Here is a 23,574-nt window from a genome sequence, read left to right as displayed (position 1 = left end):
CTACACATAAGAGGATATATCTATGAACTTTGTTTTATGTTTACCACGAACAAAGAAGGGGAGGGATATCATATTTGTTGTCAGATAAATTTTTGAAAATGACACACTTTATACCATGTCATAAAAGTGGTGATGCTAGTAATGTTGTTGATTTGTTCTTTCATGAAATTATCCGCTTGCATCGTGTGCCAAATACTATTGTTTGAGATCATGATATTAAGTTTCTTAGCCACTTCTGGAGATGTTTATGGGCTAAGTTGGGGATTAAACTATTTTTTAGTACTACATGTCACCCCCAAATTGACGGACAAACTGAAGTAGTCAATAGAATGTTGTCTACTATGCTTAGGGTTGTTTCGAAGAATAACCGGAAAATGTGAGAAGAATGCTTGCCTCATATTGAATTTGCTTATAATTGTTCGCTGTATTCTACTATTAAGATGTGCACTTTTGAAACCGTGTACGGTTTCCTACCTCATGCACCTATTGAATTGTTGCCTCTTCCATCTTCGGATAAGGTTAATTTGATGCTAAACAACATGCTTAATTGATTTTAAAAATGCATGAGTTAACTAAGAAAAACATTGAGCATATGAATGCTAAATATAAATGTACTAGAGATAAGGGTAGAAAAGATGTTGTCTTTGCACTTGGAGATCTTGTTTGGTTGCATTTGCGTAAGGATATGTTTCCTGATTTTTGCGAACCAAAACTAATGCCACGTGTTGATGGTACTTTTAAGGTGTTAGAGAAAATAAATGATAATGCATATAAACTTGAGCGGTCTATAGATTTTGGGGTTAGTCTCACTTTTACATTGCAGATTTAAAGGCTTATTTGGGTGAGGGATGAGCTCCCGTCAAGGACGACTTCTAGTGGCTGACGAGATAGCCTTTTCTTTCTTTGTCACATCAAAACATATTTCATGAGAAAACTTTACAAACATGTACTCCCTCTGTAAATTAATGTAAGAGGCTTTTGTTGTTTAATTAGCTCTAGTATTTACATTCCTATATACTTGTGTAATTTTTGGGCGCCGGTAAATCCCGAATGTTCGAGATTTGATCATGGTAAAACAAACTTTTTTGATGGCAATTTATGTTTGTTGACCATGGTAAACTTAGTTAGCAAGCATGATAAATTATCTCGTAGTTTATGTTTTATTAGAAAATTGTCGTGCTCATAAGTGAATGAGTTATGGAGGCACCCCAATCTTATAGCCTCAATGCCTTCTCAGCCTTCCGACTAGTTTGTGCTACTGAAACCACTATCTAAAACAGAAGCTCCCAACGCAAATGGTAGCCTTAGTGGGTCCACATTCTCCCTCCTCCTCTAATTTTCTCTATTTACTTTGCTACTTTCGCACTATCTCGTCCTTCCTACCAACAAATGCGGTTCAAGTAAAGAAACGCAACAGAGCAAATGAACCGCTGCTTTATCAGATGAAGCAATAGACTCCTGTGCAGGAACCCGTCTCTCTCTACAAACACTATTTTTTTAGCTGGAGCATGTGGACTGTCGTGGCAAGCTGGAGCAGCTCTCCAGCATGGAACATAGTATAAGCTGTAAACAAAAGTTGCCATCTCACACCAACTAAAGTTGTCATAGAAAACAAGTTGTCATAGAAAATGTTCAACTTGCCATGATCAAAATCCAAGCATTTGGGATTTATCATTTTCGTAAATTTTTCATATTTTATAATACTGAAAAGATATTTTAAAAATTCGGTCGCTATTTACAATTTTCGTGATAACTAGATTATGTTTTTTCTTCTCAATCAAAAAGAACTAGATTGTGATTTCCTTCACATTGTGCGGAACTATACCTGACCATTTTCGGGCCGGGTCTAACCAAGCCCAACATAAAAAATCCAGGCCCGAGCCCGGACCGGCCCGGGCATCGGGCCTAAAACTCGAGCCCAAGCCCACACCAACCCGAACATTAGGCCTAAAAATCAAGTCCAAGCCCGACCCACCAGCGTAAAAGCCCGTCAGGCCTCAGGCCTCTTTGCTAAGTTGTAAATACGGCGGGCCTGAACTTGGCCTGGCCTGGCCCGGCCTTTGGGCTTAAAATCGAGGCCCAGGCCTGGCCCGGCCCACGGGCACCATCGGGCCCATGGCCCCCATCGGTACTGTGCTTCATCCGAAGCGCTTCCATATGTCCAACTCCAAACCCATCCCAGAACCCGACTAAAGTTTCAAACAGGACATCTTCCCGATCCTTATGGCGACCTCACCGCCGCGGAGCCCTAACGCAGGCGATCGGCCCGAGACCGCTGACCTCGCTGTCGCCGCCGCTCCGGCACAGCCCGCTCGAATATGGAACTCCCTCATCGCCCGCCTCCCTACGCTACCAAACTCCCTCCTCCTAGCCGCCGCCTCCGAGCTCCTCCGCCGCCTCTTGGTGGTCCGCAGACGCCGCCGCCGCCGCCGCCGCCCTTCTCTCCCACTCCCCATCTACGATGACGCCGGCAGCTCCGCCCGGTGAGAACCTCTGCTCGAATCAGCGCGGCGCCTTTGATTCCCATGCCGGGCAGGCTTTTGCCGGAGTAGTGCTGTGCTTTGTGCTCTCGTTGACTGCGGACAGAACAAACTAGATTTGTGCAGATTTAGTGCTACAGGTTACGAGATGCCCTGTGATGAACTTGTAGAAACGTGTTCAGGAATTGGTCACTCGACCCAAATATAGGACCCACCACTTCTTGAGCTAACCCATCATAGATCTGATCATCTAGCTATCTGTCTGGTGTTCCTTGTCTCTGAAGAATCACCTGGAATGCTATTGAGTATATGTTATTAACAGGGTTTCTGGTGAGATGCCCAAAGCTTTTGCCATCTTAGAAGATATCGTGCAGCATACTTTGTCTGATTTGCATAGCATTCAGAAGAGCTTACTTTATTGGAAGTCCAAAGCTGAGGTATTAAGTCAACTGATAACTTTGAAGTATTTTTTTTGCCTTTTTAGTATGTATGTAGAGAAGTGCATCATATTATTTTGCTACTTACCTACTTTTGTTTGTGGGATTTTTTCAGGGAACAAACTCACATAAAATGTACTTTATGATCTTTGAAAGAGGTCCAAGGGCCTTCCTGGAAGCAACATGTCAAACACTAACTAGACTCAGAAGCAATGGAAGTCCATCCGAGTACCTTTTAGGCTCTGCATCTGATATTGTCTCAGTAAAACTTGCTGTCCTGACGAATATGCAACATCGATTGGCTGCTTTTCTGGCTGAGGTTTGCTACTCTAATGTGTTTATCGTGAAAAAGTAGCAACGATGCTATGTTCCAGTTTGTGCTGATGTGAATTAGAGTAAAACAGTTGAATAGCATTTTCGTGATCAACCTTGCTCCTGCTCTCGTCCAAAAAAAAAGAGAAAGAAACTGCTGTATTGCTGTAGTCAAATTTCAATGTTATCTTTATTTGAATAATTTTGCTTTGTGCTACATGACTTGTCCTTTACATGAGCCTAAACTCTGACTTGCTTCTTCTATAGGTTTACTCTGAAGTTGATAGATGCAGAGAAGGATTAACTGAAAGTTCAGATAAATCCCTACATACACTATTTGTTATTTTGAACACCGTCTTCCCCAAATTGGAGGTATCTCTTACAAATGCTAGCGAGGTATGCAATGTCTGTTGTCCATATGTTCGGTTTTGTAACATGTTTTGCCTCTTTGATGCTCTGTAGTTTAATTAGTTAAAATACATCTTCAGGGGCAAACTCTACCATTCACTAATGACGGAAACTCGTCTCAACTTATCTTTGAAAGATTGCCAGAGGTTGATGTTGAAAGTCCACAATGGAGTGAGGCCTTAGCAACAGATGCTATTAGTCTGATCTATCAAAACCTCCAGAAGTTAGATAGTTTTGTTTCCTCTCAGGTAAGTAACTCTCATTTCAACGATGACACATGTGAGATCATCTTGACTTCTCAGCCTCATAGCACAATGGTTAGACCAATACAGGGTTAACACGTTTGAGGGGATAACTTGGCAGTGAAGGCTCCTTCAGAGGTGATATGAGACTAGAGATGTGAATGAACCTTTCTTTTCTGTCCGTCTTAAAAGAAATCAGGATACACACACCTTTCTTTATGGGTTCCATCTCTAGTGGATGGAAACCATCATTAGGAAATAGATAACTAGCATATATAAATAAGAAGTAGGTAAACAGGCAGGTGAATTTTGGAAATCCCATTCACTGAAACATACTATATAAAAGCTTCCTTCAGTCATGGGGATTGTTGCCAGTTTGCCACCCTTCATGTCTTTCGTCCTCTATGACATAAAAATCAGGTTCTTGATTTCTGTTACCTGAGTTGTTGGAGGGGTGTTAAAGTTTCAATTTCAGTATTTTATATTTACCTGTTTGTGCTTACTTATCTATATCTATATGCCAGTCACACATGCTTTCTTATTATAAATTAGTAGTAGGATTACAGCTCTACCAATTCCAGTATAGTACCAATGACAGAATTGAAAATGTCAAACATGAGGTATCAGAATTAATCCGTGGATAACACAGCGATAATGTGTAGCTTGTATGGCACTCCACGGAAATTGTAAAATACATGCTGCTTATTGTTGCATTATTTATCTGAAGCGTGTTTTTGTTTGCCAATAGCTTTCAAGTCATAAAAAGCCAAGAAATATGACCATATACTGGTTACCCTACACGTGTGGAGCAATTGGCCTGTCTGCATGTTCCCTATGGCTTTTGCGCCATAGTAGCTTGATGGGAAGTTCTGACATGGACAACTGGATTCAAGATGCTAAGGAATCGGTTGCTGGATTTTGGGATGAACATGTTGAGAGACCAGTAAGATGCTTTCTTTATATATCTTCTATTATTTGTTTTATACGACATTCTAGTGTAAGTTAACTGAAGGTAAACCAAGCTATTTAATGAAGGCAGAGGCTTTTCAGGTTGATTTTGGTTGTACATTTACTTATGTAAGATATCCTGTGAGGTCCTGAAGAAGCCTTAGTTTTTTTTATCACATATAAGATATAACTGAAAAGGGAAGCATGCTGCCTTGTGCATTACTGGCTATAGTGTTTTCCTTACTGGAGCAAATCTCATGTTTTCCTTACTGGAGCATTTGTATATGTTAAGATGAACATGCTTTAGTAGATGAGCATATATTCATATATAAGTCACAAAGCTTGTCAATATGCACCTTCATCGGTGTCGTTCGAAATACTGTTCGTTCAATTTTTATGTGAAATCATTGAAGTTTAGGAAGCATTGCTACAAGCTGGTCCACATTTCTATAAATTTGGAAATCAGTTTGAGTTATTGCGCTCACATCATGACTGCCTTTTATGTTTTGACAATCGCAGGTCATTTCCATTAGAGATGAGCTATTCGAGACATTCAAGCGAACAGATAAACGTGTAATGGAAAGGGAAGAGGTCCAACTAACCGAAGAATCATTGCACAGGTTGTTCCCAATGCTGCCATTCTCTAATATTTTGAATTATTATACTCATGGTTCTTTCTTGAAGTAGAGTAGAGCTTTTACAGCATGGCTTTGAGGAGATGAGATACTGGGTGCGGATTGACAAATTGAGTTTGAGTTAGATTGGTTTGCTAGACAAAGAATGAGTATAGGGGACAAGTTTAGTTGGCCTATAAAATGCTGCATGTTGTTACTCATAAGAACAAACAAGAAGAAATAAGTCTATGATTACTATTTCCTAATCGGAAGTCCTCTCTCATCTATAATCTATTTTCCCCATTCTATTACTCACTCCATTTTAAAATGTAAAACGTATTCAATTGGTTATGACAACTGATAATTACTCCATTAATATGTGGTTATGTGATGCAGAACCACAATTCACAATCATAAGCAAGTGCATTTGATTTTGAATCTACCGACATTAATTTTATGTCACATAAATTGCACATTGGAGTAATTGTTGGTCAAAGCCTTGCCTTAACCAATCTATGTACTCCCTACATTTGTAAACAGAGAAAGTAGTAATATAAACAGAACGTTGTTCATCCCAACACCTAAATGCTGTTCCGTATGTATTTTCCTTCTGCTATAATCGGTAATATTGCTTTCATTTTGGAGCGGCGTAATTATCCCAGTGAAAAATCTATCTGTTCTCATTTTCTTGAATATGTAGAACTTAAGCGTCGCGTTTTATGTTCTGAAATGCAATAGAGTACCATAAATCACATTGTGCATTATTTAAACATGCTGGTTACAGGATGTTAATTACCTTTTGTGAGCAAACTTCAAAGGAAAAACTGGCACAAGATGCATCATTGCAGGAGTTGCTGGAGATTGTCATGAAAAGGTAAGACTGTTTGAACTTTTAATTATTCATACCGTTGTGCGTTCATCTCGTTTGAGCCAATTATTGCAAGTTCAATAGTCACTTGAATATTATGATTTCCTGTTGCTCACTGAAGCAATACTACATTTCCACCTTCCTGTTCTGCCTTATAAAGACACCTTCAATCGCTTTTCAGTTCCCTTGTGCAACTAAAATAGTGTTGACACTGGGGCTGACAAAAAAAAGCATTTTATAGGGGCGTAAGCAAGCCATCTGCACTAGTTTAAGTTATATGGATTATATGAAAAATCTAAGCGATAAGGCTTCACCTAGGTGTTTCTTTTGTTGCCATCCAATTGTATTTGCCACTTGAATGATTGACCCAGAATGGCTTAGATCTGTACTTCGTGTGTCAGTAGAAGTTTATAAGATGATGAAATAATAATTACATTTGGAAGTTAGATGTTTGAGAAGAATTTGATTAAATTTTGACGTCAAAATTCAAGATGCATGGCCTTGGTATTTGTCAAGAATGATATTCGTTGTTCAAAGAAATTTGAAGTGCATAGCAACAAATAATTTCACTCAGTGGATTTTTATTTAATGCTTATTTACATTTGCATTTAAAAGTTCAGCACTCCCTCCGATCCATATTAATTGTCGTTGATTTAGTACCTATTAATGGATTATGGATCGGAGGGAGTACCTATTTTTGAGAATCCCAATCGAACTTGAATTTCTGCTGTGGGTGATAGAAACAAACTTCAGGAAGCTAGGGATCAGTCTGTATAGCATGATTCTTAAGAAGCGTTTTTTTTAATGCAAATACAATTAATCATGCCAACATTTACTCTTAAATTCTTAATCACTCCACCTATCCAACTTGTTAACACAACATTCAATTGCATCCAGAGAGTCACATGCTTTACAGATACTGTAGGCATGTTGCTTATATATCTTGGATTCTCGATATCTAATTTACATATTCTGCATATATAGCTAGCGTGTCCCTAAGTTTACTTGTTTTGGCTCATCCCCCAACGGATCAATTCTTTATGGTGTTTGTTTCCTTCAAAGCTGTCTTGGCAGTTCCTTCAAAATTGGAACACCAACAATAAAATAACACTTGTGGTAGAGGCTAGGGTTCTACCAGGTCTTGGACGTAGGTTGTAGGGGTGGAAGTGCGGGCTGCGAGGTTGGGGACGCCGTCGCGGCGTGAGAGAGAGGAGAGAGGCGGCTAGGGTTTGGGGCTCTCGTCTCCTGAGGGAGACGACAACAGAATATACTGTTTATTGTCTGCTTAATATCGAAGGGGTACATGTGTTTATATAGGAGGACAGCCTCCACTAAACCCTAGATAACTTGGACTCTAACTTGGACTCTAATATAACTTGGACTCTAAGATAGGTAAGATAACTTGGGCTAAGCCCGTAATTAACCCTGCCCATTGGGCCTCCTCCGTTGGTACGTTGTACCGGTCATAACATCTCTCCCCGCCTTCTCAAACAGCTCGTCCTCGAGCTGAACATCTGGAAACTGCTGGCGGAAATCATCGAGCTTCTCCCAAGTCGCTTCCTCCTCTGGCAGGCCGGTCCACTGTACCAAGACATGCCAGACGCCGCGACGCTGCTGCGCCTGCAGCACCTTCGCCACCTGTGCGGAAGCTGGAAGGAGGCGGCCATCCGAAGTAGGAGGAAGGGCCGGCGTCGCTGCAGGAGGGTCCCCGCGGTAGGCCTTCAGTAAGCCGACATGGAAGACGTCGTGGAGGCGAGAACCAGTTGGCAGCTCCAAGCGGTATGCGAGTGTGCCGACACGCTCCAGCACACGAAAGGGACCGGCGTAGCGAGGTCCCAATTTGCGCTTGGAGCGTGGGTCCAGAGACTGCATGGTCCTGTGGAGGAGGCGCAGCCACACCCAATCGCCCACCGAGAACTCCGCCTCACGATGATGAGCATCGTAGTACTTCTGAGCCAGCTGCTGTGCTTGGAGAAGACGCTGGCGTGCCTCAGCCAGAATGTCGTCGCGGGTGCGGAGTAAGTCGCCCGCCGTCTCGAACCGAGCCGTCCCAGGCTCGTAAGGGAGCATCGCCGGAGGTGGGCGCCCGTAGACCACCTCGAAAGGCGTGGTGCGCAGGGCAGAGTGATAGGAGGTGTTGTAGCAGTACTCCGCCCACGCCAACCAGTCCACCCAAGCTCGTGGACGATCACTAGTAACACAACGCAGGCACATGGCGATCGCCTTGTTGACCACCTCGGATTGGCCGTCTGTCTGAGGGTTGAGGGTGGAACGCCGTGCTCATGCGGAGCTTCACGCCCGCCAGTCGAAAGAGATCCCGCCAGACATGTCCCGTGAACACGGGATCACGATCGCTGACGATGGACGACGGAAAACCGTGGAGGCGGACGATGCCGTCGAAGAAGGCCCGCGCCACGGAGGCGGCTGTATATGGATGACCCAGGGCGATGAAGTGCGCGTACTTGGAGAAGCGGTCAACCACCGTGAGGATGACGGACTTGCCGCCCACCTTGGGAAGGCCCTCGATGAAGTCCATGGAAATATCCGCCCACACCTGGGAGGGTACGTCCAGCGGCTGCAGTAGACCCGCGGGTCGTAGTGTCTCCGTCTTGTTCCGCTGGCACGTCACGCACGACCGCACCCAGTCGCGGACCATCACGCCATCACCGGGGATGTAAAAATCAGCACGGAGACGATGGAGAGTCTTCTGCACGCCCTCGTGCCCTCCAGAGTGCGCCAAGGTCAGGACCTGGTGGCGCAGGTCGCCATGGTCGGGCACGAAGATGCGGCGGCCATGTAGGAGCAGCCCCTCGTCCAAGCGCCAGGGCGCGTCCAGCTCGCCGGCGTCAAGGCGCTGGCGCAGGCCCTGGGCGTCCACGACCGTCGAAGTTGCCCGGCGAATGTCGTCGATGAAGGCGAAAGATGGCCCGGAGCGAATGCACATGATAGTGCCAGCCATGGCGACGTCGTCCGCGACATCCTCAGTGTCGCGGCGGGACAAGGCGTCGGCGACCGTATTGAGACGGACGGGGCGGTACTCAACGGTGAAGTCAAAGCCAAAGAGCTTGCTGATCCACTGGTGTTGCGGAACTGTGGAGAGGCGCTGGTCTAGCAAGAACTTGAGGCTGTAGTGGTCCGTGCGCACACGGAATGACCGGCCCCAAAGATAAGGCCGCCAGTGGCGCACCGCCTGAACCAGCCCAATAAGCTCGCGCTCGTAGGCCGCGAGCTTGTGATGGCGAGCTTCGAAGGGGCGGCTGAAGAAGGCGAGCGGTCCCTCGCCCTGGTGGAGGACGGTGCCGAAGCCGATGCCAGAGGCGTCGCAGTCCACCATGAACGGCATATCAAAGTCCGACATCTGGAGGACGGGTCCCGTCGTGAGCGCCCGCTGGAGAGCCTCGAATGCCGTAGTCGCCTCCTCGTCCCAGGAGAAGGCGTCGCGTCGAAGGAGAAGCGTCAGTGGCGCGGCGATGAGGCCGAAGTCCCGGATGTACTTCCGGTAGTAGCCGGCGAGGCCCAAGAAGCCGCGGAGCGCCCGCGGTGACCGCGGGATAGGCCACGCGGCGACGGCGGCGACCTTGTCCGCGTCCATCGCTACCCCGTCCGCCGAGATGACGTGCCCCAGGTACGCGACGGAGGTCGTGCCGAACGAGCACTTCGAGCGCTTGAGGTGAAGACGATGCGCTCGAAGCTCGTTGAAGATGATGGCCACGTGTTGTAGGTGCTCCGCCCAAGATGCACTGTAGATGAGAATGTCATCAAAGAAAACAAGCACAAAGCGGCGCAAGTATGGGCTGAGCACGTCGTTCATCAGGGCCTGGAAGGTCGCCGGCGCGTTGGAGAGGCCGAACGGCATCACCAGGAACTCGAAGTGGCCATGGTGAGTGCGGAACGCCGTCTTCTCGATGTCGTCAGGGTGCATGCGCACCTGATGGTAGCCCGAGCGAAGGTCGAGCTTGGTGAAGAAGCGCGCTCCGTGTAGCTCGTCCAAGAGCTCATCCACGACGGGGATGGGGAACTTGTCCTTGGACGTCAGGGCGTTGAGGGCGCGGTAGTCGATGCAGAAGCGCCATGTGCCGTTGGGCTTGCGCACAAGGAGCACCGGGGCGGAGAACGGCGATGTCGAAATCCGGATGATGCCCTGCGCGAGCATGACCGCCACCTGACGCTCGAGCTTGTCTTTCTGCAGCTGAGGGTACCGGTACGGACGCACGGCTACAGGTGCCGTGTCCGGCAGCAGGTGGATGCGGTGGTCACAGGGCCGCGCGGGAGGGAGGCCCTGTGGCTCGTCGAAGATGTCGCTGTGCTGCTGCAGGAGGTCGGCCAGGAGGGGATGCGCCTCGTCCAGCGCGGCCGCCATCAACTGGAGCTGTGGAGTCACGGCGCCGGAGCCGCCGATGCCTGTCCACTGAACGCGACGGCCGCCCTCGCGCCAGAAGATGAGGGACAACACATCGAGGTCCCAAAGGATGGGGCCAAGAGTGGACAAGAAGTCGATGCCTAGGATGAAGTCGTAGCAACCCAGGTCGATGCCGACGCAGTCGATGGAGAACGGCTCGTCGCCGATGAGGACGGGAACCTGCCGCGCCACCCCCTGGCAAGCAAGGCGGTCCCCGTTGGCGACGGTGACGCTGAACTTCTCCGAGCCCGCCGGTTGGAGTGCGAGGCGGCGCATGGCGTCCTCGGACAGGAAGTTGTGCGTCGAACCCGTGTCCACGAGCGCGGTGAGACGCTCCCCGTTGATTGTCACCGGAAGCAGCATCGTCTTTGCCGTCTTGATGGCCAGCCATGGCATGAAGGGAGACGACGAAGGCGGTCGCGTCGACCGGCCCGTAGGTCGTGACGCCGGCCTCGGAGAGTGTGGTGGCGTCGAGCTCCGCGGTGAGGGCCTCCACCTCCGCGTCGTCGACGGTCTCCAAGTAGAACAGGCGGGCGCACGTATGACCCGACGCATACGGCTCGTCGCAGTTGAAGCACAGGCCCTTGCGGCCCGCTCAAGCTGCTCGGCCGACGTCAAGCGCCTGAAGGTGCGTGTCGGCGCGGGGGCAGCCGCAGTAGCGGCCGGCAGGGCGGGGCGTGTCGGGGTGGCGGCCGCCGAGGCGGGGCGGGTCGGGGGACGCGTGTCGCGGCCCGGGAACGCCTGCTGCAGGGCGTTGGCGCGCTGCTCGTACGCGCGTGCGTAATACATGGCCGTCCGCATGTCCTGGGGGTCGCGCATCTCGACGTCGATGCGGATGTGGTCGGGAAGGCCGCCGACGAAGAGCTCGGCGCGTTGGCGGGCCGTGACGTCAGGCGCATGGCAGGCCAACGTCTGGAAGCGGTCGGCGAAGTCCTGCCCCGAGGTGGTGAAGGGAAGGCGACCGAGCTCGGCCAAGCGGCTCCCACGTATGGGGGGCCGAACCGGAGGAGACACAGGTCGCGAAAGAGCTCCCACGAAGGCATCCCGCCCTCGTCCTGCTCGAGGGCGTAGTACCAAGTCTGGGCGGCGCCACGGAGGTGGTAGGAGGCGATCCACGTGCGGTCGGATGCCATGGTCCGCTGCCCCCTGAAAAACTGGTCGCACTAATTGAGCCAGTTCAGGGGGTCGACGGTGCCGTCATAGGTGGCGAACTCCAGCTTGGTGAAGCGGGGTGGCTGCTGCACGTGTGGCGAGGCCGCGTAGGTGCCCTCGTGACGACCCAGTGCGGCCGAAGGAGAGTGCTGCGGCACCACGGAGCTCCCGGCGTACGGATCAGTGTACCCGCCGAACCCCCCGAAGGTGGGGGCGGGTGGCTGCAACACCGGCGGCTGTAGTGGCGCCGTCGTGTAGGTCGGCGTGTCAATCCACGTCGGTAGCGGGGACGGCGACGGCGGCCACCGGACCTGGGTGATCGGCAGGCCCTGGGGCGCGACAGTGGCCGGGGGCGGTGGCGCGAAGGGCGCCGCCGGCGGAGGCGGTGGTGGCGGGGTTGCGTACGGAGCCTGGAGGAAAGTCCGGAGGTTCGAGACCGCCAGGTTGAGGTCGTGGATCGCCGAGGACATCTCCGCCGGGGAGAGGACGGGGGCGGGTTCGGCCGGCAGGGCCGCGGGACCGGAGGCGGCCGAACCTGAGGTGGCCGGCGGCGGCGAGTGGTGCGGCGGCGGCGGCTGCTGCGAGGTGGCGGGGAAGGCGGTGGTGGCGGCGGCGGTGGTGGTGGGAAGGTCCGACAAACTCATCGAACCCAAGCTACCTGATACCAAATTGGTAGAGGCTAGGGTTCTACTAGGTCTCGGACGTAGGTTGTAGGGGTGGAAGTGCGGGCTGCGAGGTTGGGGACGCCGTCGCCGGCGGTTGGGCGCCGTCGCGGCGTGAGAGAGAGAGAGAGAGGCAGCTAGGGTTTGGGGCTCTCGTCTCCTGAGGGAGACGACAACAGAATATACTGTTTATTGTCTGCTTAATATCGAAGGGGTACATGTGTTTATATAGGAGGACAGCCTCCACTAAACCCTAGATAACTTGGACTCTAATATAACTTGGACTCTAAGATAGGTAAGATAACTTGGGCTAAGCCCGTAATTAACCCTGCCCATTGGGCCTCCTTCGTTGGTACGTTGTACCGGTCATAACAACTTGACATCCCTACTACTTTAGAAAAGGAAAATATTGACAGCTATACGATTCTATTGTATGTAGCATACCCTTAATTACATACCATGAAGTAATAAAAAAAGGATTGATTGTGTGCATCTTAGTTATGCAAAGCCCGGGTGTGTCCTCATTGTGTTCTATATCTTCTAGATGCTTCATTTTAAGTCAATAAAGTCGACCCTTTGTCGAAAAAAAACACGGTTGGAAAGGAAAGGTTACAACTGAATTTCATCAGTTTGATTCATGTTATTTTGGTCTGGCTCATAGTTACTCACATGACTACATCGCCCCTACATAAATATGATCCCATTATTACTACTCTTAAGATGATAGACATGAAGCCGGTTAACCATAGCATCTTGTGCATGTACAATTTTTCGGTAACACTGAAGGTAAAAATGAAAACTATGTTAACAAACAACACTATAGTCAATCAAATCTGACGACTAAAAACTTCCAGAGTAAAGAACCCATGGATACAAAAAAGTCACATATTTTTACTGTTAATCAAGTGGGGCTGATCTGTTTGATGCAAGCTAGTAGCTAGCTAACCCCTTAAAATTACTGAATGGACAATGAGAGAGTCTCAATTGGTATGAGTTAAATGCACAAGCAAACAATCAAACCGAACACCTCACCTCCAGGCCGAAATAGGTGTAGGCGAGTGTCATCTTAGACTGTAGGTTTCCTGCGTTTCTAGTCAATTTAAGGATCGTGGTCATTGCCTACTGGAGTAACTCTGTTCTTGAATACATGGGAGCGGATGTACTCCACGTGGCTAATGCTCGGTGATTGATCCTTTGGGTCAACACGGCAAACGATGGTCTGGCCGCGCTTTATATCGTCACAACGGACATCACGAGTTGAGGGGATACACATATATCGGGAGGCATAGCGCCTAGGAGCCATCTCCGGTAGTCCTCGTACGTCATGAAGTAGATGGCTTTCGAATATACATGTAGAGCGTCGACGTTGTCCCCGCGGTCGTAGAGCCTTGAGGCACCTCAGTTGATTTTCAGCGGCATCCTGAACGTCGGAAGAGCTTTAATCGATAGGCAGCGTACAGTATTTTTGAGAATTAAAGCTCCCGATGATTCCATTTTAATTAGAGGTACCCACATGTTAACCCCCCCCCCCCCCCCCCCCTCACAAGGGCGCTCCCAATATTATGCCCAGCATGCATCTTCCTTATTGCTTTGTCACAATGAATTTAATTCCTTGTTTCTGTGTCACGTTGAGGCATGACGCATGACACATGAACTGCCCCTTCTTTATTTCCCTGTCTCTATTTCCTTTCCAAATTAGCTTTCTTATTTCTCTATGACGTCGAGGCAGGTTTCGACTGCTCAAATTGTTTCCTTCCTTGTATTTTTCTCTGCAGGATCGGCTGAAATTCTTTTCCTTTCTAGACATCCAGAACTCAGTTTTTAAGCCTTCACTTATTGATTTTCAAGTTGCCTTCCTTATACCCAGGGAACTTAAAGGCCTATATAAATTAGGATGATTGGATGTAAGGGGCCGAGGTGGGACTATTTAATAGTGAAAAAAAATCTTCCTTTCTAAACAAAGAACGCAGCTATCTCAGTTGGTACGTAGCACAAACATCTTGTCGATGGAGAGGTCGTGAGTTCAACTCTCAGCACCTGCAAATATTTTTGCCCCGGCCATAAATCTCCTCTGGGCTGTTTTTGTTGGGCTGTGGTCGCTGCTTAGTTGGGCTAGGGTCGCGCCTTTAATGCTGGTGACGGACGGACGAAACAAGACCGAACGTTTTAACGAAGGCAACAAAACTTTCTTATCGATAATGACCTAGGGGCAGAAACATTAGCTGCTTTATTAGTAGGTATAGATGAACCATCTGAGTGATGTGTGAAAAGGGACTACATTGATCCTGTTTATTTGTGTACATTGATCCTGTTTATTTGTGTACATTATTGCAGATACGAGAAGGAATCTATGCATCCAATTCAGAATTTGTTCAGTGGAGAATTAGCACGTGCCATGCTTATTCAGGTTTCTTTTCTTTTCTTGTGCATCTCAAGTTAACTTGCATTTTTCTCACCCATCTTGGAAATTTCAGGTTCAGAAGCTAAAACTGGATCTTCAGGAGTAAGTTTGTACTATTATATCTGATAATGTTGGTTACATGCATAATGATTAAATGTGTATTTTTTGGTATTTACATATTTTATATTTGCACCAGAGATGATTGAGTTGGTCTTGTACAGGGCAATGCTGGAACTGGATCAGATTCTCAAGGCAAATGAGATAAACTTTGCTATTCTTGCAGCTCTGCCTGCATTTGGTCTTCTGCTTCTCCTGTTGTTTTTAGTGCGAGCATGGGCATTGCATGTATGTATATAGATTTCTGTTCATTATCTTCTTGATTACAGTATATCTGAGGTATCTAGCGCTACTAGTTATAGGTCCCCGAGATCTTGATATGTTGCTTTCTAATATATTTTTATTCGTACCATGAACATGTGTGTGAAAAGTTAAAAGGATTGCAGTTTAAATGTCTAACATTTACTGTCATAATAATATAGGACCAAGGTGCAGAGGGAAGAGGAAGGATTGCACGTCATCAGCGGTGGCAGCTGCTCATAGATGTAGAGCGAAGACTCAAGGAGTTTAAGAAATGCATGATTAATGAAATGGTAATATCATCTACTCTATGTTTAGTCCGGGGCAGAAGTTTGAAGATGAACAAACTGAGATGAAAGTGATGTTTTGTTGATGAGATGAGATGTGCTTGTTTGTCAGGAACTTTCAACTAGTGATTGATTCCCTTAATTTCCTGCTTTACAGGACGAGGAGGCGAGCTGCAAATTCGGATTGACTCTGTACACCCTTGACAGATTATACAAGGCCGTTGAGGTGCATGCGAAGGAAACGGGCGAGTGGTCGAGGTCAGTCGGCTAAAACTCTCTTTCTGGCCTCTCTACTTGATTATTGTGGATGGCCTGTGGACCAAACCAAATCGTTTTGCATTGCAGCTTGAGAGATGACATGTTTAATCTAGCAAAGCCTAATGTTGGAGTGGCGGACAAGCTGGATGTTCTCAAAGGGCTGAAGTGGAATTACGCCTGCCTACGTCCATCGCTGTCATGAACTTCAGCTGTGATTCATTTTTGAGATGGTTCACCCCTGAAATCATACGGCGACATGCAATCCACTTTGTTTTTTTTTGAGGATAGTCTTTTGATGTGAATGCTTCGGATTTCTGAGTCTTTTTGCTCTGTACAACGGGTCTCTGCGAGGCGCAAACCTACGGCATGGGTGGGGTTCCTGAATTTCATGTATCGCAGTCCGTGTGTTGCTGCTAGCAGTGGACTTGTGGCATTTCTGCTACATCCACATTTAAACTGGAATATAATCTGTAAACATGTCTTGTATGAGTACACTCGTTAGTGTTTGTTGCGCAGTTGACGTATTTTTTTTGAGCATTTACCGTTGGTGTTGTTTATTTCTCGTGTCTAAACGACACGATTCCCAGGATGAAGGGCATTCCTTTTTTACGAAAGAGTAGGGGTACTTTTGGTATTCCATCACCTGCAAGCTAACATCGACGAGTCAGTAGTGTACCACACATTCTAGAAACACAATCAATATGTGCAGTCTACGGTTCTTTATCTCTTGAACTGATTTCTCAAAAGCATGGTCATGACATGATAAGAACTGCAACATGGTTTCTTCTCCATCTCCACTGCTTAGAAAAGACATGGTTTCCTCTCTATCTCTTATACTACTTCAAAAGAAAAGAGTAGTGTTCTTTTTTCCTTCAAGGCAGAGTGCTTCGTCTAAGTATGCTACTACTTCAAAAGAAAAGAGTACATCCCCTTTCTCTTCTTGTTTTTATTGTTTCTTCTATATTTGCTTTTCCATTGGTTTTCCTTGAAAACCGTCTTAACTATTCCACTTTTAATAAAATGATGCTTTCTTTGTTAAGCCATAAAGTTCTTGCTAAAGATGTGATTTTTATTTAGGTAGGTAAATCACATGAGGATTTTATAAACATTTATTTAAATTATCATATTAATATAAACATGTAAATTACAATGCAGGGCAATTATCCAGTACTCCCTCCGTAAATTAATATAAGAGCATTTAGAACACTACTTTAGTAATCTAAACGCTCTTATATTAGTTTATAGAGGGAGTAAGATTTGTAGTTTGAGTAAAAGAGGTGGAAGCAAGTGACAAAATACCCAATGATTTGTTTTAAATATGGCACCAACATTCTTCCAATAAGCGATGCCATTTTCCAAATTGACAATGAGCGTTTTTAAAAATACAGAGCTGAACAAAATGATTAAGATACATAATGAGAAATTAATAAATTTTAGATACATGATGTCATTTTATCATATGCACATTTAAGTTTTTTTAGTCTAGCATATTTTAACTTGCACATACGTGAATATTTTTTATTATTTCCTTTTTTGCGCAAAAAGAAAAAAAAAACACAAATGGCCATTCAGCCCAACAGGGCGGCAGCCCAGCTGGTTGGTCCAAAAGCCCACGCGGTGTTGGACAACGTAATCGCCTTCGTCACCGCGACCAAAGCGGCGCCGCCGCCTCTTCTCCCTTCCCCTCCCCTCCCCACCTACAAAGGCTACAAAACCCTAGCGAAATATCTCCATTCGATCGAGCCCCCCCCCCCCCCCCCCCCCCGCCCCCGCCGATCCGATTCAACCCACCCCGCGCAGGATGATGCCGGGGTCAGCACCGCCGGCCGCCGGGAGCGGCATGTTCGTGCCGACGCAGACGGCGGGCACGGTGCTCTGCTGCATGTGCGGCGTCTCCATGCAGCCCAACCCGGCCAACATGTGCGCCCGCTGCCTCCGGGCGCGCGTCGACATCACCGAGGGCGTCCCGCGCAACGCCGCCGTCGTCTACTGCCCCGACTGCTTCTCCTACCTCCAGCCGCCGCGCTCCTGGCTCCGCGCCGGCCCGGAGTCCCCCGAGCTCCTGCAGATCCTCCTGCGCCGCCTCAAGCACCCGCTCGCCCGCCTCCGGGTCTCGCTCTCGGGCGCCGAGTTCGTCTTCTCCGAGCCCCACTCCAAGCGCCTCCGCCTCAAGCTGCGCCTCCGCCGCGAGGTCCTCAACGGCATCGTCCTCGAGCAGACCCACCCCGTCGAGTTCGTCGTCCACGACCGCCTCTGCGACTCGTGCGCCCGCGCCCAGGCCAACCCCGACCAGTGGGTCGCCGTCGTCCAGCTCCGCCAGCACGTCCCGCACCGCCGCACCTTCCTCTACCTCGAGCAGCTCCTCATCAAGCATGGCCAGGCCGCGCTCGCCATCCGCGTCGCCTCCGCGCCCGGCGGCCTCGACTTCTTCTTCGGCTCGCGCTCGCACGCCGCCCGCCTCGTCGACTTCCTTGGTACGGTCGCTCCCATCCAGACCAACACAGCCAAGCAGCTCGTCTCACATGACACAAAGAGTTTTATCTATAACTACAAGTACACTTTCTCGGTCGAGATCTGCCCCATATGCCGTGAGGACCTGATTGCCCTCAGCCCCAAGGCGTCCCGTGATCTTGGTGGGCTAGGCCCGCTCGTCCTCTGCACCAAGGTCACCAATGCCATTGCGCTGCTTGACCCCCTCACTCTGCGTGTGCACCATCTGGAGGAGAAGAAGTACAGGGTGTACAACTTCAAGGCCGCTCTGACTAGCAAGCAGCTCGTGCAGTACATGGTGCTTGATATTGAGCCAGAGTCACCTGAGATCACCATTGATGGATCTCGGTACCAGCTGGCATATGCGCAGGTTGCCCGGATGTCTGATTTTGGGAAAAATGATACTGTGTTTACAGTACGAACTCATCTTGGGCACCGTCTGAACCCTGGGGACCTTGCCCTTGGGTATGATCTCTACGGTGCCAACATGAATGATGATGATATGGACAAGGCTTTATTACGCCAGAATTTGCCTGAAGTGATTCTTGTCAAGAAGAGCTATGAGAAGAGGCGACGCACACGCAGATGGAAGCTGAAGAGGCTGCCTGTTGAGGAAGACCTTGGGAACAAGGCCAAGGGTGAGGAAGATAGGAGGGAAGATGAGTATAAAAAATTCCTTGATGATTTGGAGCTCGATCCAGATCTAAGGCTTGCGATAAATCTGTACAAGAACGAGGACTACAGGTCAGAAATGGCATCCACGGTTGGTGATGATCTCCCTACTGTGCCAATTGAGGAGTTGATTGAGGACCTAACCCTTGGTGATGATGAGGAGGAAGAGGAGGAAGATGGTGCAGATGCTGGTATGGTGGAATGAGTGAGCATGTCTACCTAGGCCATTGGTCATGACTGCTCATGCCCATCGCAGATCATAGGTCTGACTGCATCTGTTTAATTCATATAAGTTTTGTTCTTCTTTACTGTTATAAGCTATGAACGTCTAAGGTATTGCTTAAAAGGTCTAAGTTTTGGATTTCTCTGTTTGTTGATGTTGCCATTGTTTAAAACCATATCTCGTATCTTGGTGTAACAATCATGTCTTAAGTTAAATACATTTCCTATCATGTCATATATTTTGGTATGCTGTTCAGCTGTCATTGTTTTGTCGGTCGCAACATCATGGAGTAGATGCAAGATTTAATTCTTGAAACCTGTGCATATTGCTGTGTGATTACTGATTATTCGATGTCTCTCAGGGCTGAATGTTCTTTTCTAGAATGGTCACATGAGAGTTTTTCCCCTCTTGCCCTGTCCCAATTGTGTCTATGAGTGCAGCTGAATGAGCTATTGCCATTTCAGTTTAGAAGTTATTCATGAAATATGCGGACCTGTTCCCTTTCAGGCTTAAATAACTTAGTAAGAGGGTTATACCATAAAATGTATGTTTGCCTTGTTTTCTTTTCACAAGAGAATGGCAGAACTGTTTGTAGTATAATTCGTTAATGGAGATGTTGAAAACAGGAATGCACCACATAAGAGGAAGTATTGCTGTTTCTGTGTACAATTATAGTTGCACATGGCTACTGTTGGTAGTAATTGTTTTTTTCTTCCTTCAGTATACTCTTCAATCTCATTTCTTTGTGCCAAAACAGACAGTGAACTGATTCCGAATGATGCAGCGTATGTAGTTGCATTACTTGTGTGTTGCACCTAGTGTATGGATAAGTTGAAGTTACTTATTGGCATATATGGAAGTTACCATATTTGGCATGTCCACTTTTGGACACCTGCTAGAAAAGGACTAGGCACCCATTAAACTACCTAGGCATGGCATAGCATCACAAACAAGGATAAACTTACATGGGGAGATGTGTTCATCCACACACACACACACATGAGCACACACACATAGTAGATACACATGCACATGTATATGTGGTCTCTCTCTCACACACACAAACACACCTACATCTACACATGCACTTCACATACAAGAATCTACTCACACGCACACACACATAGTAGATACACACACCACACCATATGTATATATACACATATGTATAAATATGTCTACTTGCACAAGTGTAGATGTGCATATACACATGCACACATACACTCCACACACCTACACTCTCAACACACACAAGCAATAAAACCCTAGTGCAAACAGCAGAGAAAAACATCAAGAAAAACCCTGGCAGCAATTAAAACAAAAAAAGGAAAAGGGGGGGTGAGGGAGTCGAAACCACGACCTGCTGGTCGTCACCCAAACGCACACACCACTGCGCTATCGATTTGGTGCTTAACAGAGAGGGGGGTGTTGCTCTTTTGAGCAGACCCCTCTGCTCTAACTGCAAGTCAGGCGACCGAAACAGGGGACGTCTCCGGTGACACTCCGGCGATCTATTCGACACGGCAAGCCACGACGTGGGACGCGGGATCTCTAGGGGTTCCATTCCCGCGCTTGGAACTACGAGAGGGAGCCCTTAACGGCAGCCTGGCGGCGCGACATCTATCTGCTACGGCGGCGACAGCAGCACGACGGGCATCCTATGGTGAGCCTACGGAAGAAGGGAGAGGGGAAGGAGCCGACGATGCTCACCCTGGAGGTCAACGGAATCAACGCAGGGGAAGAAGAGGTCGGAGAAGCAGCCGATGTTGAAGCAGAGTGGCCCGCGTGGATCAAAACGACGGCCACATAGACGGGGAAGGGCCCGTTGACGTGGTGGTTCCCCGGGGCTCCTAACGTCGAGAATGGAACTCGGGGAACAACCACGAGCTCTTGGACATCCTCCCCGATGTCGGGGACGACGGCGACAAGGTGTAGATGACGACGACCTTCCTCTCTCTCGGAGCTGCTCTCTGATCTACCTACAGGAGCTTACCTGGGGGAAGAAATGGAGGAGAAGGAGGAGAGGGTGGCGGCGCGAGGGTGGAACCCTAGGCATGGACGCCAAGGCGGGTTATAAAGCAGGAGGAGGGAGGAATGACGTTCGGCGCCCGTGTGCGCACACGAGCAGAGGAGGAGGGACACGCGTAAGGGAAAAGGTGGCGGGGAGGAGAGCCACTAGTGTGTGGGGCATCGGCACCTCGCTGGAAATGGAAGGACGCGTGGTGTTTCCCTGGGCTCGAGGCCATGAGCCAAGCCCACAGCTCTCTCATGCACAGCAAACTAGCAGGAAAGAAAAGGGTTTTTTCTTTTGAATTATAGTTTGCACCAAAATCTAAACAGAGGCAAGGAAAAGGGTTTTGATAAACAATAAAAATAGATAGGGCATGAGGGAATTATGCCCTATTTAACAAAAATAATTACCAGATTTTTAGGACAAGACAATTCACACCTAAAACAGAAATTTGTTGTTGTTTTGTTTTAAAACCCTCATTAAACCAAAGTCCAAAACAACAATGAGATCAACTCCTACACTCACAATTAAATCCTCTAAAGTATTAACATTTTTATAACAGGTTGAAGCAAGGTTTAAAGCACAAGTTAAAATAAATAATGGGATGAGGGTTTTGCAAGGTTTAAAAACTCCACACTCAACCCAAACACTTATATGCACACTAGCACTTCCATGATGGACCAAACCTAGCAACACAAGTAAGGGGTGCAAAGAATGAAAAGAATGCCATGATGCAAGATGATGACATGGAATGATGGCAACATGAAATGATAACCTCCTTATAACTTCCATACATGGAACAACAAGTTCTCCACAATTAAGGAAACGCATTACAATAAAGGAAAGGGAAACAACTGGGCTATTACAATTCTCCCACACTACAAGAGGATCTCAACCCGATATCTAGGACTGGAAGAACTCTGGAAATTCGGAACGAAGGTGATCCTCGCGCTCCTAAGTGGCCTCTTTGTCGGGGTGATGTGACCATTCCACTTTGAGAAACTTGATTGACTTACTGCGGGTCTTGCGCTCAGTCACTTCAAGAACAGCAACTGGGTGCTCACGGTAGGATAGGTCGGCTGGAGGTCGATATCCTGAAGATCAAGTGTGCGCTCGGGAGTTTTGAAGCATCTCCGGAGCTGAGAGACATGAAACACATCATGTACATTTGAGAAGTTGGAATGGAGCAAGATCGCCTCTCTTGCCAACAATTCTGAAAGGCCCAACAAAACGAGGAGCAAGCTTTCCTTTGATACCGAAGCGTTGAGTGCCCTTCATGGGAGACACTTTGAGATAGATGAAATCATCGAGCTGGAAAACCATGTCATGATGCTTGCTATCGTAGTAGCTCTTCTGACGGGACTGCGCTGCTTTGAGATTATCTTGAATGACACTGTACATTTCTTCTGCTTCAGCAATCATGTCATTCCCAAGAATCTGACGCTCACTAGTATCTGACCAATTGAGCGGGGTACGACACTTCCTGCCATAAAGAATCTCGAACGGAGCCTTGCCTGAGCTAGCCTGATAGTTGTTGTTGTACGAAAACTCAGCAAAAGGTAGGCAGTCTTCCCACTTCATGCCAAAGGAAATCACACAGGCTCTTAGCATATCCTCGAGGACCTGATTGACTCTCTCAACTTGCCCACTAGTCTGAGGATGGAAGGCTGTACTGAATCGAATCTTGGTGCCCATCGTAGACTGAAATGAATCCCAGAAGTTGGAAGTAAAGATGCTTCCTCGATCCAAAGATATCAGCATTGGAACACCATGCAATGAGACTATCCTTGTCGTATACAGCTCTGCAAGCTGAGCTGCCGAGATAGACTCCTTGACTAGAAGGAAATAAGCGACTTTGCTCAACTTGTTGATGACTACGAAGATGGTATCATTACCTTTCTTGGACTTCAGAAACCCGATGACGAAATGCATCACAACATGGTCGAATTTCCACTCGGGAATGGGCAAGGGATGCAAAAGACCTGCTGGGCGTTGATGCTCTGCTTTCACTCTTTGACAGGCATCACATTCATTTACGAACTGAGCAATTTCACGCTTCATGCGAGTCCACCAGAAGATCTGTTTCAAATCCGGATACATCTTGGAACTTCCTGGATGTATCGAGAGAAGAGAATGATGAGCTTCTTCCATGATAACCTTCCTGAGATCCCCTTTCGGAACGACAAGGCGATCCTCAAAGAACAAGGTATCTCTGTCATCAACACCGAAGCACTTATATTTGGGAATGCTCTTTGCCAAGCGAATCTTGACTTTCTTCACCATGGCATCAAGAAGTTGAGCTTGCCGGACTTGGTCTTCCAAAGTGGGAGAAATCTGGAGATTAGCAAGAAAT

The 23,574-nt window shown here is 47.8% G+C and overlaps 2 protein-coding genes across 2 annotated transcripts; both read left to right on the top strand.

Annotated features, from left to right (window-relative positions):
* The first annotated feature begins 2,178 nt into the window (after positions 1 to 2,178).
* On the top strand, positions 2,179 to 16,349 carry LOC123436056 (protein DGS1, mitochondrial). Its single transcript, XM_045115609.1, has 14 exons — positions 2,179 to 2,483; positions 2,803 to 2,917; positions 3,033 to 3,236; positions 3,497 to 3,625; positions 3,718 to 3,885; positions 4,628 to 4,822; positions 5,347 to 5,447; positions 6,226 to 6,315; positions 14,857 to 14,929; positions 14,997 to 15,025; positions 15,145 to 15,268; positions 15,463 to 15,573; positions 15,725 to 15,825; positions 15,913 to 16,349. The coding sequence occupies exons 1-14, from the start codon at positions 2,224 to 2,226 to the stop codon at positions 16,025 to 16,027; spliced, it is 1,815 nt and encodes a 604-aa protein (XP_044971544.1). The 5' UTR covers positions 2,179 to 2,223; the 3' UTR covers positions 16,028 to 16,349.
* Positions 16,350 to 17,530: 1,181 nt separating this feature from the next.
* LOC123436040 (60S ribosomal export protein NMD3) lies at positions 17,531 to 19,446 on the top strand. The gene has a single exon (XM_045115608.1). It carries the CDS (start codon positions 17,627 to 17,629, stop codon positions 19,190 to 19,192), a length of 1,566 nt encoding a protein of 521 aa, XP_044971543.1. The 5' UTR covers positions 17,531 to 17,626; the 3' UTR covers positions 19,193 to 19,446.
* Positions 19,447 to 23,574: the final 4,128 nt, after the last annotated feature.

Source organism: Hordeum vulgare, chromosome 1H (assembly GCF_904849725.1).
Source record: "Hordeum vulgare subsp. vulgare chromosome 1H, MorexV3_pseudomolecules_assembly, whole genome shotgun sequence".
Lineage (NCBI taxonomy): Eukaryota > Viridiplantae > Streptophyta > Magnoliopsida > Poales > Poaceae > Hordeum > Hordeum vulgare.
Note: the sequence above shows the minus strand (reverse complement) of the source record. Positions and strands in the feature narration are given on the sequence as shown.